This window comes from Pseudochaenichthys georgianus, chromosome 3 (genome assembly GCF_902827115.2).
Source record: "Pseudochaenichthys georgianus chromosome 3, fPseGeo1.2, whole genome shotgun sequence".
Taxonomy (NCBI): domain Eukaryota; kingdom Metazoa; phylum Chordata; class Actinopteri; order Perciformes; family Channichthyidae; genus Pseudochaenichthys; species Pseudochaenichthys georgianus.
In genome coordinates this window covers 33,282,567-33,302,610 of record NC_047505.1, presented here as the reverse complement: position 1 = coordinate 33,302,610, position 20,044 = coordinate 33,282,567, and the positions used below count along the sequence as shown (strand labels likewise).

General features: G+C 43.0%; 1 protein-coding gene across 1 annotated transcript in view; it reads right to left on the bottom strand.

The window, feature by feature from the left end:
- mettl15 (methyltransferase 15, mitochondrial 12S rRNA N4-cytidine) overlaps window positions 1-20,044 on the bottom strand; it is a 66,127-nt gene that overhangs the window by 22,879 nt on the left and 23,204 nt on the right. Inside the window, exon 4 of the mRNA XM_034110305.1 lies at window positions 5,345-5,536. Within this exon, the coding sequence (XP_033966196.1) occupies window positions 5,345-5,536 (192 nt within the window). The remainder of the gene's footprint in view (window positions 1-5,344; window positions 5,537-20,044) is intronic.

The window sequence follows — 20,044 nt, the reverse complement described above, 5'->3', positions numbered from 1 at the left end:
CTCCTGCTCCAACTTCAACTTCTCCTGCTCCAACCTCAACTCCAACTGCAACTTCTCCTGCTCCAACTGCAACTTCTCCTGCTCCAACTTCTCCTGCTCCAACCTCATCTCCAACGTCAACTTCTCCTGCTCCAACTTCAACTTCTCCTGCTCCAACTTCAACTTCTCCTGCTCCAACCTCATCTCCAACGTCAACTTCTCCTGCTCCAACTTCAACTTCTCCTGCTCCAACTTCAACTTCTCCTGCTCCAACTTCAACTTCTCCTGCTCCAACCTCAACTCCAACTGCAACTTCTCCTGCTCCAACTTCTCCAACTTCTCCTGCTCCAACCTCATCTCCAACTGCAACTTCTCCAACTTCTCCTGCTCCAACTTCTCCTGCTCCAACCTCATCTCCAACGTCAACTTCTCCTGCTCCAACGTCAACTTCTCCTGCTCCAACTTCAACTTCTCCTGCTCCAACTTCAACTTCTCCTGCTCCAACCTCAACTCCAACTTCTCCTGCTCCAACTGCAACTTCTCCTGCTCCAACCTCATCTCCAACTGCAACTTCTCCAACTTCTCCTGCTCCAACCTCATCTCCAACGTCAACTTCTCCTGCTCCAACTTCTCCTGCTCCAACCTCAACTTCTCCTGCTCCAACGTCAACTTCTCCTGCTCCAACCTCAACTTCTCGCTCCAACTTCAATTCTCCTGCTCCAACTTCAACTTCTCCTGCCCCAACCTCATCTCCAACTGCAACTTCTCCTGCTCCAACTTCAACTTCTCCTGCTCCAACGTCAACTTCTCCGCTCCAACGTCAACTTCTCCTGCTCCAACTTCAACTTCTCCTGCCCAACCTCATCTCCAACTGCAATCTCTCCTGCTCAAACTGCATGGCCAAAAGCTCCTTTTGCTGCTCGAACGTCAAACCAACTGTCTGAACCACTACCTACCGGCACGAACCCTGCCGCACCAGACTTACTCTTCTGCAACACCCCCTGCTCAAACAAAGATGACACAGACAGTTTTAATTGTCAGTTCCGCTTGCTCCCCACCACAGCAATGTCATAGTGCTCTGCTATTTCGATCAACTGCGCCTTCTGGCAATCATCTAGAAGACACTGAGGGCGCATCCACAAACGCTGACAAAGAAGTCATATAGCCAATCAGAAAGCAAAGTATTAAACTGCTAACACTCATGGGCATAAGATTAACCCAACAGAGAACTTCCCCCTAACTGCCTAAACAAAATCTTCCTAATCTCCCCTAGTCTTCATGTGGCTTGCGGTGGGTAATTACGCCACTGGAACCCGGCGGAGTTATGGAGCGACCTGCACGCAGGTAACACCAAGAAACTCACGCGGACGTGCCCCGAGACAGCTGTCCGAAAACAGCTGACACTAACCACGTCGCCACAACACTATGAAAACAAAAAAAACAGACGCAACCCAAGGGGAAACGCCACTTAAGCCTAGCGGGGAAAATCTCTTTACAAAAGCGTAACAAACGGCAACATCTTACCCTCTGATTGGCACACAAAAACCTGACGACATGTCAAACACCACAGCTTCCTGAAACCCAAAAGACATGATGTGTCCCCCAAATAGCAGCGACAACCCAGCACACAGCTGTACCACAACAATGAATCAGCTGCTCAATGGCACCATGTGCTCTGAGCACACACAAACTTTTTAAACAAATAACCCGTCGGACGAGCCCCCATTTGTTGCGACCTGGCTCAAAAGGCCACAACAAAAGGAGACACAACATGTCAACGGGTAGGTAAAGGGTGTTTATTTGCACAACACTGTTCAAGTCAACTGTGGTTCATACTCATCAGAGCCGGGTGCCTGCAGGAAACAAGAGAGAGAGAGAGAGCTTTAAAATAGCTGCAGAGCACCAGACCCAGGTGCCCTGAGTTACTGCAATCAGTGCAATCAATGCAGCCAATGCAGCACAGACAGAACAGCCACACCCTCTCTACTGATGGACCCACCGGGGCATCACACCAAGCAAAAGCGTCAGAAGTAGGGGGATTGGGAAGTGAAGAAAGAGCACACTTTACCCGGCCTGGTTCGGCATCACAAAACTTTTCAGATGTGTAGATGAGATGAGAATGAAGGCAGAATTTAAAGATGGGGATTTTCTGAGCAATGGCGCCAAAAGAAGGGGGGTGGAGTAACTTGGAAGCGACTTGCATTACTAGACAGTGTTTAGTTTTATTCAAGTTCATTTTGCATACCACAAGAAATAATTGTAATTATTGCTGAAGTACTGTATTGATACCAATAAGCAGCATCAATGAGTATAAGCGGCATCAATATAGGTATGGAAAAAATAAAGATACCGTTATCCTGGTGTGAGTCTGTGCCTGCTATTTTCAACCCGCAGCGCCGCATGACCGAGCCTCCGAGTCCCTGACTCCTCTGGTGTGAGGGGGAGAGGCGTCCATCTTGTTCGCCTCGTGGCGTGGAGAGGACCCGCTCGTAACAGGTACGTCGTTGAGGGAAAAGTGTTACCAACCCGTCCTTAATCCGGAGAAAAAGGGACGGTTTGTTCTCAAAGAATATTGACTGGTGTGTCAATATACTTCTAATCCTTTTCTCCTCCGTGAGAGAGAAAAAGAAAAGCGTCCTCGCTACCGTGGTGACGGTAGTAAGGGGAAGCTAGCTAGCAACAGGTGTGTTGCTAGCTTGAAAAAATCAGACCTACCTTACTTTCCGGGGAAGAAGGGCGAGGTCGATTTCAATACTAACTGGCGTTAGTATTACCGTCTTCCTGCAAAGCAGAAGGAGTAGCCGGCGAGCGCCCGTCGACCGAAATGGTTATATTTGGGTTCAGTCTGTGGACCGTTAAGCTTGTCCGGCTACTATATAGATGTGCTCTGAAGCGAGTAGAGGTGTTTAAATGACGCATGCGTCGTGGCGCAAGCTACTTATAGGGGGTGATTCCCTGACGTTAACGTCAAGATCACCAGCCAATCAGGATTGGCGTAATGAGATTGATGCTTCTGTTTGCTCCGCGATGAGGCGCATCCCATAGTGAGACATCGAACGGAGTGTTATGAATGAGAACTCCTAATCTCAAGCATATCTACGTTTACCTTTCTTCACTTACAGATTGCACCAGAAAACCATGTGTCTTGTTGAAGTCTAATATCAGTTTTAACCAGTTCTTGACAGGGAAATAGGCCTATGTATGGTTTTCCATGCATCTGTAAACAATTAAATTGCTCTGCAATTACATTCTAATAACGAATCAAATAACAAATCCACCTGTTGGATGCTGATACAAGCTATTTTAAGTTCAAATAAACATTATTTGCTGTATTTGTTATTTTCAATTACAAAATTCAATATGAAATGTTTTCTATATAATGATGGCTTACTGGTAACCTTAACTGTAAAAAGTACAGCAGGAGAAATGTGACCAAAAGACCTTTCTTTTCTGATGTCTCAATGCCACCAGGCCCCCAAGTGGCTTCCTCCAATCCTCCAATTTTTCCTGTGACTTAAATGTCTTTCTGCCAGCATCGCTGTCACAATTGTTCATAGATCCCTCTGGAACTTTCTTAAATCAAAACCTCTTGGATTGTTTCAAATAAACATTGCTAGTGACTCGCTTTGCTCTTCAAAAAGATCAAGCAGCTGCTCTTACTCACACCTGTTTTCCCAGGGTGACACTGACGCACATACTGCTCCGTGCAATAAGTACTGAAGCACTCACTCGTTCAACAGCTTGAATGTGGAGGCATACTGCTATAAAAAAACAATCATTGAAGACAAACAATGTTATCCTTTCCTAATGCACGAGTGTGTCATGTGTGTGAGCATACGTGGGGGTTTACCTTTGTGTCAGGTGTGCATATTTGAGAGTCGAGAAATAGTGGAAAAGAAGGGAACAAAAACAAAGCAAAGAGCAATGGGGAAGAAGAGAGAGATTGGTTTCTGTGTGTGAGATATTGTTTGTTTTCAAGGCATTAGCCACATTCTGTCTCGGCTGTGGCTTTGTCTTAGCTCTGTCAAAGGAAGGTGGGGAAGAAAGGCACCAAAAACAGAGGCAGAAGAAGAGAAGATGACGACTGAGGTCACAGTCCTCGTAATTTGGAGACAGCCTTAATAACTTCACTTGTGTTTTATTTTCTCATCGCAGCCTCCAGAATGCTGAGGATAATTAATCAGGATTGTGTCTACCTGCACCACGCTGGCCAGCTGCTGTGTCCGGGTGATGGGGTTGACTCGGCGTGCCTCAACAATAGCTAAAGCTATTTTCCTGGCTTGTCTTTCTTCCCCGTATGCAGTGAGGATGGATGCAAGAGCCTGTTGATCTAAGGTATTCACAACGTCAGCAGCGCAGGGCATGTCGGGGTACCTACGCACAAAGAGAAGCCCAATTAAGCAGCTGACGTCACGTCCTTGCTGACAGCGGCGAATTCTGACAAGTCTGAGATACAGCTGAAACATTTAGGGCTGACAGTTATGAATAGAATGATGTGTGAGGGGAATGAAAAGAGAGATGCAGCCTGTGCAAATAGCTTTTAATGAGGTTATCTTAGCTGGTAGATCTGCACATTATGCTGACCTTGTGAAGTGATTCATATATATTTATGAGAACATTCAATAAACTAAACATTTTAATAAAAATATAATTACACATATATGTCTATCATATACCTGCATACATACATACATACATACATACATACATACATACATACATACATACATACATACATACATACATACATACATACATACATACATACAGTGTGATAAATCAACCTTCGACATAGAAATGAAATGTAGGATTAGGATTATTGGAATATGCGTATAAAACCTGGCGAAACTATCTGTTTCAAAATTTAAAGTTTATTGAATCATTTAAAATGCTACACACTATGACAAAAACCCAATCATACTTGTTCATAATCATTAAAGATTATATTTTCAGTGTAAATGTAATGATAAAGGAAGGAATATTATTGTGGTTTAAGGAAAGGTTTGCCCTAATATTTACGAGAAACTTCTGTCAAACGGAAAATGGAAAGCCCATCGTTTAATCAAAATTAATAGTTTTGTCATTTTAATATTCATATGACTTATTTTGCTTTTCACATATTACATTTTATTGAAAAATGTGCAACGTCCCTTTTTTATAAGCTACTTTACTGACATTAGTGCTCGAATTGCTGCTGACGCATTTTCAAGCCACCATTAATTCAGATTTTCCGGCAGAACCCAACATTATTTATTCTATAAATGAAGTCTAGAGTTATTTGTATCCAGTTTTGTTAATTCTGTATTGTTAATGAAATTGAGATCCATCAGCCTGATACAATTGCTGTATTTTGTAAATATATTACCTCTCAAAATCCATTCTCATATCCAGGGGCCCATCCTTGCTGAGGGAGAAGCCTCTCTGCGCCTCGTCCATCTGCATGGAGGAGCAGCCAGCATCCAAGAGGACAGCATCCACGCTGCCTGGCTCAATGTTCATGTTAGACAACAGGGCTTCAAGCTCGGTAAATTTGCCAAGCAATGGTTTCACACGACCACTGCAGAAAGGATAATGGGGAAAAAAGCATGATTAGACATTTGTAGATCAATGCTTATGGCTGCTGTCAAACCACTGGCCTAATTTAAATGCAATGGAAAATAAATGTTACATTTCTTCAGTGACATTTAAACAGCAGAATAAGGGAAATACGTTTTTATTGCTTGGTTTAACTGGTTGGATAGCTTTTTATTTTTAAATGATTATAGTAAAATAGTTTAAGGACAGTTTAGGGATTGTGTTGCAAAAAGATTGTTTAGTTGTTTATGATTTCACGGTCAACTCATAACTAGAAAATTCCTTTAAAATTGTTTACAATGTGGAGCAGGGAAATGAGTCTAATACGGTATTGGATTATGTTCCATCATTTAACATAAAAAGAAAAAGATATTAAGCCCCAATTATGATACAAAGACTTGTGTAACAAGATTTAGTCTTGCTGAATTATTCCTTGATGAAGACGGGAGTAATGGAGTTGATAATACAGAGTGGCACTCTTTCTGTGATTATACAGGGAGAGTGTTTCACAATCTTATACACTTAACTGGGGATTTTACCGACTGGTTTAATATGTAAGTGATGGGAAGAGAGAGATTGCTACTAGATCGGAATGGTAATTGAGTCCCCTCCTCAGTTAATGGCAAATATTGACTGTATTTTCATGTTCAAATTGGTCATACATAAAAACAAACATCCAGTCAACAACCAGCAAGTCAAGGTCATTTTAAGAATTTCTAGCAGATGTGATGTATACAATTTAATGTGAACCCAAAACAGGCTCAGGTATTTCCTTGGAGTTCCCACTAAGAGTCTTTTTTAGATCCTTCCTTGTCACAGACAGCAAGAAGCTATGTACACAGTCACTTCGTCATGCATCCTCAAGCCACATTCATGCATTTTTCATGTGACCTTTAACATTGTGCGAACAAAGATGATGGCAGAAGAGAGCAACAGGAGCTAGCATCTCCACATAAGGAGCCAAAGGTCTTCTGCAGCCTGCTCTACCCATCCCTGCTAGTGAAGGTATTCTTCTTGAAAATAAAGTGACCACAAATATGTTATTGTCATTTCTAAATGACAAACAACTCATTTTGTATATCACATACCTGACCGCAAATGCTAAGCAGCTTAAATTGATGACACCTACCTCATTCATTTCTCCATATAATGTGTACTCAGTATGAGGTTAACATGGACCGGATTTAAAAGATGAAGGAAATGTAAAGACCTCATTATGGGAGTTCCTGATATCTTTGTCAAGAACTCACCAACAGACTTAAGTGAAGACTTGTACCCTGAGTCATCCCTACTGTCAAAAAAGCTTTTCTTCATGTCTAGGGCACGGGTGCCCACACTTTTTCAGCTTGGGAGCTACTTTTAAAATGACCAAGTCAAAATTATCTACCTACATTAAAAATGCTAAACAAATATTTATTTATATATACTGAGTATACCTTATGTTGGTGTAGCTTGCATAACTGCATGAACCCGTATGGCACAATACAACTCAGTACATTTTTGGCCATTACGTACATTTTATACCCTTTCTTTAGTATAATTGTATAAATTGGAAGGCTAACTACTAGGTAATCAGCTCGCCGGTGATTTGCAGCTGGCGCGGTTGACCGCGCATGCCTGGTGAACTGCGTATTAGAAAAGATGAGATCTCAGACTGGCTTACCTGTACGTCAATCAAGTGGCAAATGACATAGTAAGGATGGATGATAGGCTAACTTCTTTTTCAATGTCATGTGATCTATCCACACTATCTTTGCGATCGACCGGACGTATTGGGCCGGTCTAGGGCTTCATAATTAATGAAGAAACAAGACTAAGTTGTAGTTCTGTTTACATTCTGCAGACTGTATTAACATGTGGACAGGAATAAATGAATGGAAGAGAAGGGTAACATTGAACCCAACATTTGCAGCATGTCCACTTCACTAAAAACAATTATCATACGGTCAAAGCAAAAACCTTGTATCAGGATAACCATCGTTATCGGATGAAACTTTAAGGGAGAGAGCTAAAGCTTATTGTGTGACAAGTGTTTTGACAAAACGTGATAGCTTTAGTCAACATAAGATAGTACTGGTTGGCTATGGTGATGCTCTTACATTTATGCAATGCATATTTAATTAGCTAATTTAATCTGCTGTCCCGCCCATCTTTAAAGTATCTAGCAACCTGTGCACATAGATTGAGAACAACACATGAACCTCCATCTGGAGAAGGTTTGATGGACGGACCGAAATCTGTCCACAGACAGATAGGCTTGTTTTTGTCATTGCAAAGCATAAAACCAGTAAAAGATGCACTTCCTAAATGTGACAGGTGTGAAGAAAATAAATGCCTACATTCAATGAAAACCCAAGTGTTGCGACCTGGCTCAAAAGGCCACAACAAAAAGGAGACACAACATGTCAACGGGTAGGTAAAGGGTGTTTATTTGCACAACACTGTTCAAGTCAACTGTGGCTCATACTCATCAGAGCCGGGTGCCTGCAGGAAACAAGAGAGAGAGCAGAGACAGGAGCAGAGAGGCTTTAAAATAGCTGCAGAGCGCCAGACCTAGGTGCCCTGAGTTACTGCAATCAGTGCAATCAATGCAGCCAATGCAGCACAGACAGACCAGCCACACCCTCTCTACTGATGGACCCACAGGGGCATCACAGCCCCCCCCCTTAAGACGGGGCCCCAAAGAGGTCCACAACAACCCAACATCCTTCTTCTTAACTCCAGCCTTGCGATTTCGTACTGCTTCTTCGCTTCCACTGCCTTTATGTCCCACTCCTCCTTGGGTTGGCTGGCGTTGAGCCACAGCATGTAGGCGCTCATCGGCCTCGCCGACCTCCTTCGGCCTTCTCTTCTTCGGCCTCCTCTCCTTCGGCCTCCTCTCCTTCGGCCTCCTCTCCTTCGCTTTGCGGGGTTTCCTATCTTTCTTCTCCTTCACCACTTTGACTGTCTTCTCCTTCTTCTTTGTCTCGATCTCAAAGTCAAAGGACCGTGCTGGACCACTTTTTCCAGACTCCGAAACAGGTAGGTCAGTGGACATCCTACGGCTCTGCACACGTGCAATATTATAAACTGGAGACACACTTGGAAATTGCAAACCACTCTCATCTGACTCCCCAGATGCCACCGGCCTGGAAACCACCACAGGCGGTGGCACACCAGCCCACACAGCACTACCAGCGAGATCGTTGCCCAAAATCATCAAGTGGCAACGCGGGACGCACGCCGATAGACACAACTCCACGTACCAGCTCACAATCCAGCACTACTGTATGACGTCGCACAGGAATCAAGCCCATCTCCATGCCCCTCATCAGCACAAAATCCCCCGTTTCTGTCTCTGACCAAAAAGGCAACACTGACTCAACAATGAATGAGTATCTAGCCGCTGTATCACGCAACACCTTAATTGGCACATATTTGTCACTACCGACTACTGATACAACCGCTTCAGTGAGGAACGGCTCAAAACCAGAACCCGCATCCGGGTCAGCACAAATCGGCTTCCTATCAGGCACCATGCCCGAGCCTACACCCATCGGGTTTTTTTCCAACACGGCAGAACAACACATGGCTGGAGCAAGTGGTGCCATACGAGGCTTCCCCTTAGTTTCCAGCAACGGACACTGCTCCTTCCAATGACCCTCTCCTCTGCAATAATGACATAGGTCCACTTTGGCCCCCTCGGGTCGCCCTGTACCTACAAATCTACGGAAGGAGCCTGGTGAAAACTTTGCACCACCGCGGGCATAGCCATTGTCTTCTCCACGTTTCCAATCACCCCTTTTCAGTAAAACTGCCCTTATGTGTCAACACAAAATCGTCTGCTAATTCAGCAGCTCTAAACGCAGTGGAAGGTTTCTGTTCATTCACATAAGTGGCCACACGCTGAGGGAGAATGTTTTTAAATAGTTCCAAGACAATGAGTTCACAAAGACTGTCAAAACTTGCAACCTTTGCTGCCGCGCACCACCGCTGAAAATGAGAAGTTAAATCACGGATAAACTCCACATGTGTCTGCTTATCTCCCTTGACCCAATTTCTGAACCTTTGACGATACGCTTCAGGAACTAGTTCGTAAGCCTTCAACACCGCTGATGTTACTCTATCATAGTCCAAAGCCTTTTCGCCACAAACAGCTGAATAGGCTTCCTGTGCTCGCCCAGTGAGTACACACTGAAGTAACAGCACTCTGTCCGAATCTGACAAGTTGCTTGCCTCTGCTATGCGTTCAAATAGAGTGAAAAAAATGTCCGGGTCACGCTCATTGAACTTTGGCACTAATAGCAAGTAAGAAATGATATCGCCACTGCCTGATGCCGACCTATCACCACCAACCTCCCCTGGAGAAAACTTGCCCTCTCCCATCAGCCGTAATCTAGCATGTTCCACCTCACATTTCATCCTTTCCACCTCCAGCGTCTTTTCCACCTCTAAACGCTTCTCTACCTCCTGCTGCTGACCCCTCATCTCCAACTGCAACTTCTCCTGCTCCAACTTCAACTTCTCCAACCTCAACTCCAACTGCAACTTCTCCTGCTCCAACTTCTCCTGCTCCAACTTCTTCTGCTCCAACCTCAACTCCAACTGCAACTTCTCCTGCTCCAACCTCATCTCCAACTGCAACTTCTCCAACTTCTCCTGCTCCAACTTCTCCTGCTCCAACCTCATCTCCAACGTCAACTTCTCCTGCTCCAACTTCAACTTCTCCTGCTCCAACCTCATCTCCAACGTCAACTTCTCCTGCTCCAACTTCAACTTCTCCTGCTCCAACCTCATCTCCAACGTCAACTTCTCCTGCTCCAACTTCTCCTGCTCCAACTTCTTCTGCTCCAACCTCATCTCCAACGTCAACTTCTCCTGCTCCAACTTCAACTTCTCCTGCTCCAACTTCAACTTCTCCTGCTCCAACTTCAACTTCTCCTGCTCCAACCTCATCTCCAACGTCAACTTCTCCTGCTCCAACTTCAACTTCTCCTGCTCCAACTTCAACTTCTCCTGCTCCAACCTCAACTCCAACTGCAACTTCTCCTGCTCCAACTGCAACTTCTCCAACTTCTCCTGCTCCAACTTCTCCTGCTCCAACCTCAACTCCAACGTCAACTTCTCCTGCTCCAACTTCAACTTCTCCAACTTCAACTTCTCCTGCTCCAACCTCATCTCCAACGTCAACTTCTCCTGCTCCAACTTCTCCTGCTCCAACTTCTTCTGCTCCAACCTCAACTCCAACTGCAACTTCTCCTGCTCCAACTGCAACTTCTCCTGCTCCAACCTCATCTCCAACTGCAACTTCTCCAACTTCTCCTGCTCCAACTTCTCCTGCTCCAACCTCATCTCCAACGTCAACTTCTCCTGCTCCAACTTCTCCTGCTCCAACTTCAACTTCTCCTGCTCCAACTTCAACTTCTCCTGCTCCAACCTCATCTCCAACTGCAACTTCTCCTGCTCCAACTGCAACTTCTCCAACTTCTCCTGCTCCAACTTCTCCTGCTCCAACCTCATCTCCAACTGCAACTTCTCCAACTTCTCCTGCTCCAACTTCTCCTGCTCCAACCTCATCTCCAACTGCAACTTCTCCTGCTCCAACTGCAACTTCTCCTGCTCCAACTTCTCCTGCTCCAACCTCATCTCCAACTGCAACTTCTCCAACTTCTCCTGCTCCAACTTCTCCTGCTCCAACCTCATCTCCAACGTCAACTTCTCCTGCTCCAACTTCTCCTGCTCCAACTTCAACTTCTCCTGCTCCAACTGCAACTTCTCCTGCTCCAACTTCTCCTGCTCCAACTTCTTCTGCTCCAACCTCAACTCCAACTGCAACTTCTCCAACTTCTCCTGCTCCAACTTCTCCTGCTCCAACCTCATCTCCAACGTCAACTTCTCCTGCTCCAACTTCAACTTCTCCTGCTCCAACCTCATCTCCAACGTCAACTTCTCCTGCTCCAACTTCAACTTCTCCTGCTACAACTTCAACTTCTCCTGCTCCAACCTCAACTCCAACTGCAACTTCTCCTGCTCCAACTGCAACTTCTCCTGCTCCAACTTCTCCTGCTCCAACCTCATCTCCAACGTCAACTTCTCCTGCTCCAACTTCAACTTCTCCTGCTCCAACTTCAACTTCTCCTGCTCCAACCTCATCTCCAACGTCAACTTCTCCTGCTCCAACTTCAACTTCTCCTGCTCCAACTTCAACTTCTCCTGCTCCAACTTCAACTTCTCCTGCTCCAACCTCAACTCCAACTGCAACTTCTCCTGCTCCAACTTCTCCAACTTCTCCTGCTCCAACCTCATCTCCAACTGCAACTTCTCCAACTTCTCCTGCTCCAACTTCTCCTGCTCCAACCTCATCTCCAACGTCAACTTCTCCTGCTCCAACGTCAACTTCTCCTGCTCCAACTTCAACTTCTCCTGCTCCAACTTCAACTTCTCCTGCTCCAACCTCAACTCCAACTTCTCCTGCTCCAACTGCAACTTCTCCTGCTCCAACCTCATCTCCAACTGCAACTTCTCCAACTTCTCCTGCTCCAACCTCATCTCCAACGTCAACTTCTCCTGCTCCAACTTCTCCTGCTCCAACCTCAACTTCTCCTGCTCCAACGTCAACTTCTCCTGCTCCAACGTCAACTTCTCCTGCTCCAACTTCAACTTCTCCTGCTCCAACTTCAACTTCTCCTGCTCCAACCTCATCTCCAACTGCAACTTCTCCTGCTCCAACTTCAACTTCTCCTGCTCCAACGTCAACTTCTCCTGCTCCAACGTCAACTTCTCCTGCTCCAACTTCAACTTCTCCTGCTCCAACCTCATCTCCAACTGCAATCTCTCCTGCTCAAACTGCATGGCCAAAAGCTCCTTTTGCTGCTCGAACGTCAAACCAACTGTCTGAACCACTACCGGCACGAACCCTGCCGCACCAGACTTACTCTTCTGCAACACCCCCTGCTCAAACAAAGATGACACAGACAGTTTTAATGTCATGTTTCCGCTTGCTCCCCACCACAGCAATGTCATAGTGCTCTGCTATTTCGATCAACTGCGCCTTCTGGCAATCATCTAAGAAAGACACTGAGGGCGCATCCACAAACGCTGACAAAGAAGTCATAATAGCCAATCAGAAAGCAAAGTATTAAACTGCTAACACGCATGGGCATAAGATTAACCCAACAGAGAACTTCCCCCTAACTGCCTAAACAAAATCTTCCTAATCTCCCCTAGTCTTCATGTGGCTTGCGGTGGGTAATTACGCACTGGAACCCGGCGGAGTTATGGAGCGACCTGCACGCAGGTAACACCAAGAACTCACGCGGACGTGCCCCCGAGACAGCTGTCCGAAAACAGCTGACACTAACCACGTCGCCACAACACTATGAAAACAAAAAAAAACAGACGCAACCCAAGGGGAAACGCCACTTAAGCCTAGCGGGGAAAATCTCTTTTACAAAAGCGTAACAAACGGCAACATCTTACCCTCTGATTGGCACACAAAACCTGACGACATGTCAAACACCACAGCTTCCTGAAACCCCAAAAGACATGATGTGTCCCCCAAATAGCAGCGACAAGCCAGCACACAGCTGTACCACAACAATGAATCAGCTGCTCAATGGCACCATGTGCTCTGAGCACTACACAAACTTTTTAAACAAATAACCCGTCGGACGAGCCCCCATTTGTTGCGACCTGGCTCAAAAGGCCACAACAAAAAGGAGACACAACATGTCAACGGGTAGGTAAAGGGTGTTTATTTGCACAACACTGTTCAAGTCAACTGTGGTTCATACTCATCAGAGCCGGGTGCCTGCAGGAAACAAGAGAGAGCAGAGAGGCTTTAAAATAGCTGCAGAGCACCAGACCCAGGTGCCCTGAGTTACTGCAATCAGTGCAATCAATGCAGCCAATGCAGCACAGACAGAACAGCCACACCCTCTCTACTGATGGACCCACCGGGGCATCACACCAAGCAAAAGCGTCAGAAGTAGGGGGATTGGGAAGTGAAGAAAGAGCACACTTTACCCCGGCCTGGTTCGGCATCACAAAACTTTTCAGATGTGTAGATGAGATGAGAATGAAGGCAGAATTTAAAGATGGGGATTTTCTGAGCAATGGCGCCAAAAGAAGGGGGGTGGAGGTAACTTGGAAGCGACTTGCATTACTAGACAGTGTTTAGTTTTATTCAAGTTCATTTTGCTATACCACAAGAAAGTAATTGTAATTATTGCTTGAAGTACTGTATTGATACCAATAAGCAGCATCAATGAGTATAAGCGGCATCAATATAGGTATGGATAAAATAAAGATACCGTTATTGATTCCCGGACATTTTAATACATTTATGTACACAACAATGACTCTTAAGATTAACTAGGGGTATGCAAGGAAAGAACACAAATTGGAAGGTCCTCTATTTCAAAACCCACTGAAGACAAGATGGCAAGGGAGCATCTCACCCACGCTGCCAGGGCCTTCCATTGCTTTGCTGTTGTTATTCACTTTCCTGCACAGTGATTGATTTGTTAAAAAATCTATAGTAAAGGCTTTGTTGTTCTCTCCCATCACCTGTGCAAACCCTTTCTGTTAGTGCCTCATCAAAAGCACTCTACCCACCTACTCCAATTTCAATTTTTGTTGGTTATTCAGGGTATAAACTGTCTAATTGGTGAAAGTTGAGAAACTTTTTAAGCTCATGTGTGTTGAAAATCTTAGCAAACCTGAATTGTTGTTGACGTCTTTTTTACTGAAGGTCAAGCAGTGTTGTGCGGATGAAAATAAGAGCTAGTTGCTAACACACAGAAACTGCTGTCATATGATTATCACCAACAGCTCCACTGAGAGACTATGGAAAACACACTTTGTTGCACTAGGTGCCTACTAATATACTTCTGAATGATTACAGGTACTTGTAGGTTTATTACATGATATTTTGAGCAAGAGGAAAAGATTTGTATTGATACACTAAAAGATGGGCACAATGGTAGATGGTCAATTAATGGTCAACATAGCCACTTCTTATAATGTCGATTTTCACACATAGCATTGATAGCTAGCAGCTAACAAGGGGCTCATCTGTATGAAGGGCAACAGGGAAGAGGAGAAAGGGGACGGAGCTTTACTGACTGGTAGGCAGCATTGCTGGTCCAGTCACAAGCTCCCCAATGAGTGTTGCACAAATCAAGGCTTATTAAACTATTGCGGAATTCCTAATGTTATTGATGTTGTGTGGAATAGAAAGAATGAAAGCTGATCTAGAGAACATATTCTGTGCAACATTTAAAAAACATTTGTGTGGTGAATAACAAAAGAAGATTGATGTCTGAGAGCAGTGAGTTAGGAAAGAGTGTAGCCTGTGTGAGACCACACAGAAGGCAGCTATGGGAGGAGTCTATGCCATTTGTTACATTCTAATACAAAAGGGGAAATCTGTACAATGTACATTTTAAAACACAATACAATTTGATATCTATAATTGATTTCCCATACACAGTTGGAGTCTCGTAACAGCTAGCAACAAAAACATAATGAAAGCTCTATCATGCTTAAGAAAGGCCTGTTATTATGGTATGTTTTAAACCATTTACTTCTGCTTTTTAATAATGGATATTAAAATACTGCGGTCTGTGTGTCCGCCCACACCCAGGTGATGATGTACATACCTTTCTCTAGACACTGTGACTTTTTCACCAACACGTTTTTGTAAGCCACTGAAGGATTTAAAAATATGCAAAACAGTTGCATAACATTTCTAAATTATTAACTTCTTTATGTGGCTTAGACACAGAGTTGGAGATATAAATGTCTTATGTAAGGTCTTATATTATTAAAGAGGACAAGTTTCAGTGGTGTATGTGCTGAGGTCCAAGTGTGGGCTCATAATTGCTTAAGAGATCTATTTATAGTTGTAGCACCCCACAACATTGACATCATGCAGGTTTTTTGTTATTGTTGCATCTCACTAGATCAGGGGTCTCCAACACGTCGATCGCGAGCTACCGGTAGCTCGCGGGCAGCTTTTCAGTAGCTCGCCGCTCGATTATCGATTATAGCGTAGTGACGGTGCTTCCTGATTTTTCGGCCGCGGCCGGACAATAAAGTGTTTTTATTTTAGAATTGTTTCTGTCACACAAATATAAAATTGGTCCGTGTTGCAGAGATCAAGGAGCAGATGTGACAGCGGCACAGCGACACCACACATGGAGCAGTCTGCTTTCTCCAGCAGCACCAGCAGAATGACCCGCTCTGAGTCAGGCCCTGTCGCTGCGGCTCAGAGACACACAGGGAGGGATTTGTGCTTTTGAAAAACACTCGTTATCGTCATGTCAGGTTTTTGGTGGATTTAATCAAGTCTTGGATTGTAGAGTATGAATGTCCTCTTGCTATTTTCAGTTGATAAATACGTGTGTAAAGTTTGTGAAGGCAGGAGGAAAGCTTCCGCGATCACCGCCCCCTCCTGAAAAATAACTACTAATGAGTGACAGGCTGACAGTGACCCGATAGAAACTTTATTATTCACTTAATCACTGAGATATAATGAAGCTAATTTAGTCTCATACATTCATGGGATTCATGTAACAGTGAGACAGAGAATGTGAGTGTGCACCCACATGCACTATTTTAGTTGTTATATGCTGTTGTAAATACTCCTGTTGTCTGCTGTGTTCAGACTCAAGTCCTGTGTGTGATGCCACATTCAGGACATTCAATGTCCTTTCTTTAACAGAAGACCGTGGCTAGAAACTGCAGCTAGACTGCAGAAGCATTAGCTTTTTGTTTTTGAGGATGGAAAAATGTCACACACAGATATAGGGAGGCTAGACCTATAGGCCTACAATTGATTAATTATGGTTTATAATTTAATGTCAAGACGAAGAAGAAGAAAATATGGATGCACTGTTCAGTGTCAATCCTGTGGAGATGGAGATGGAGGTTATAAATCTCCAAAAATAATGTTCAGCTGAAGTCTCAGCAAAACTCACAACATTTCTGGAGCCTTGTATACGCCCAGAAAACTATAAGAACATTCACCAAGCAGCACTGAACACGTCTGCTTTATTTGGTTCTGTATACATCCCTTTGTGAAGCAGCTTTTTCTGACATGCATGTCATGAAATCTAAATACAGAACAAGACCGACTGATGAACATGTAAATGACTCTATTAGTGAACCTAAGTGGGTCCAGCAGACACCTGTATGGTGACTCCATGCAGCGCCAGTCATCTCACTAACTGTAATAAAGAGTGAATGCACTTATTTTACACACGTGCCATAAGATGCTTGCAAGGTGGTGATTAAGGCGATGTATTTACTATGTGGGCCATACTAAGACGTGAAAACATTGTATTTTGCTCTTGGACATTTATGTGAATCTTCAGTGATGTACTTACTATGTTGTCCATATTCATACGTGATAAATTGTCGTTTTCTTGGACCTTGATGTGAAGTTAAGATTTTAGATAAGCTTTAGGTATTGATTTCACACAAAAGTAGCTTAATTCAACTGATGAGTGCTATGTGAATAAATGTAAGCGATGCGATGCAAGTAGCTCTTGGCCACTTTCATTTTTTCAAAGTAGCTCTCAGGTGAAGAAAGGTTGGAGACCCCTGCACTAGATCAACCTAACACTGAATGTGATCTTCCAAAAACGGGAAGATCACACAGAGACAATCCAAAGCTTTGCAGATTGTATAACAGGATATGTGAAATGGCAGTGACAAAGATTAAGAGCCAGTGCTAATGATACAAGGGTATATTCCCATTTGCGCTGTAGCATCTTCTACAAGTGAAGAAACCATGTGCCAGATAAAACTAAAAGTCCATCAGACATTTCCAATTCTCAGCATATTCTTTTTAAATGTTCAATGCTTTGCCTTATAATTGAATATCGGAACAGGTGATTACAGTTAGATGTTATCTATCTGTCAATGTGCTTTTAGGGTCATTCCAGAATTGGAGGACATTTCATGTCCGGACATATAAATATATATAAAAAATATAAAAAATCATATAAAAAATCTAATAATCCATGCCCAAAATGCTAAAACATGCACATGTTGTGTTAAACATACTTGTCTTGAGACTAAATGTATTTAGAGTTGTAGAAAAAGTGGTTTCAAAATATTATTTAAATTATCAAATAGCTCTCGAACATCCCCTAAAATGGCATTTTTCTCTTGTCCCCGCTTCTTGGTGACCAACTTGCATGTCAAATATAACATTTAAAATAGGGATTTTATTTACTTTTTTTGGTATTATTCTATTGATATATGTCTCTTGTCATGGTAAAATCAATTTGTTAAATCATAAACATAGTTTAAATAACAGTAATTTTGCACAGAAGGTGTGTCCCTCAACATGCGTTCAACCCTGTTACCCAAACCTTTTTAGATTGGCACAGGAAGTGAAAATACTGTAAGTCAGATGACACAGTGGAAGTGACATCAGCAAGCCATGTGCTAGTCCCATGGGTAGACCAAAACTAGGTCCTCTCTTTTATTTTTCATATTTTTACAATCTTTTCAGTCTTAAAAGAGTGTGGCACTCTGACCCACTCAACCCTGTTACTGATATTATCAGAATAAAGCATATTAATTTCAAAGTTATCTTTCTTGCATTAGATATCCAAGTTTGTCCTTGCCTTGAAAGTAGCATTACATGCTACATCTAGCAATAATTCCTGAGGTTAAAGCTCAAATTAGCATTGATTTTCAACCCTGTTACTTTCAACCCTGTTACTATAATTAGAGTAACAGGCGTAATTCTTCATTGGAAAATATACATTTGATGCCTCGCAGGGCAAATCACATTTTTTGATGGTTTATTATCTGTTTTTCCTAAATACATAAAAAAAAATTATAAAATAAAAGGTTCATTTTTCTAAAAATATTGGTGTCTAAATTGTCCTCCAATTCTGGAATGACCAGTTAGGCACAAAGTGACAGGAATTTGGCCTCATGTCATGTTAGCAGTAGTCAGCTTTCGTTACCATTTTGCCCCAAAGAGATAATACACAGACTGTACATACGTGAACTGTATGTGTGTGTCCAGCTCAGCCTCTGGCAGCCAGATCCCTCAAGTCTTTGCCTTATTCTCTAAATGTTTATTAAGTATATTTATACAGCAAAGCCTCGACATAAATGTGTTTTGCACTGCCCCATGTGGAATTAAATCTAAGCGTCTCTTTCCTTTCTACTAACAACTGCAACTCCTCCTAAAATTAAATTTGCTCAGTTTGAATCATGATCAAGATATCTTCATGTTCTTAAAAGCTATGCGATGAAAAGGTGTCATAATCCAGTAGGAATCAATAATCCAAAAATATTATTATGATAGATTTTGTCTACTCAAAACACAGACAAATAGATACACATTTTGTCAAACCAGTTTTAAATTGTATTCAAATAAACTGGACAATTATATTATAAAAGGTTATCTGTCTTTAATGTCAACATGTTATTTTCTAAGGTCATTAATAAACCATAAAGCTGAATAAGACAATACGTACTTTGCACAAAGCAACACATTTGGCTATTCTTTAGTATGTCCTCCTTTCACTAAATAATTCCTTTTTCTTGCCCATTTGGAATAAGAGTACACTCAGTGAGGACATCAGGAACCTTTTCAGCAGACAAGATGCACCCTATTCACAAATCAAGCATGAAATATTCCCTTGAGTTGACCTGCTAAGTTCCTTTAAGACAAGACGCTGATTGATTGCTTTCAGCAGGGGAGCAGTGATGAAAATATCTACAGTCCAGACAAGATAAAAGAAGAAGGAGGCTCCAAACATCAAGAAAGACACACACAGACTAGCCTTTAAAAATGTGTGTTTGTTTAACATTTACATGTAAATGTATGCTACCTCACTTGACCGAGTAAATGTAATTAAACGGCTGTTTACTTGGTGGCCTTGCCGGTGTTTCTTTGAAATGTCATCAATAACTGTTAAATGCTTCCCTGCTGTTCCTCCACATTTTCTCATCTTCATGTCCTCATTCAAAAGCTTGTTTCCGAACAGTTAGGAGATGTTGTGTCACAGATGAGGAAAGTTGACAACTTTGAAAATGTACACTTTCCGGGATGTTGTCTGTGATGAATGGTTATTTATCCTCTTATTAGAGTCAAGAGAAAGGCTGACTGCGATATACTGAACAATGTAAAGACAATGACTCATGTTTGGATTTTGTTTTTGATAAACAAAACCATAGTCTTAATACAATACATACAAAATATGGACATTGTCTCATCACGTTGCCTATTGGTTTCTGAAGATCGGTGGTGAAGCTTAATGTGGGCTCCAAGCTTAATGTGGGCTCCAAACTATTACAAAAATAAAAGGTGGAGCAGACAGTTAGCGGCTTATGACCTGTTATAGCACCCACCGGTTACCTCACTAAAGATAAATTAGTTCCCACCATGTTAACTTAAGTTGCAAATGTATTTGTTTCACAAACTGTCCCAGAAAAGCCTTTGAATGCATAATCTGTTACTGCAACTGCACTGCCTTGA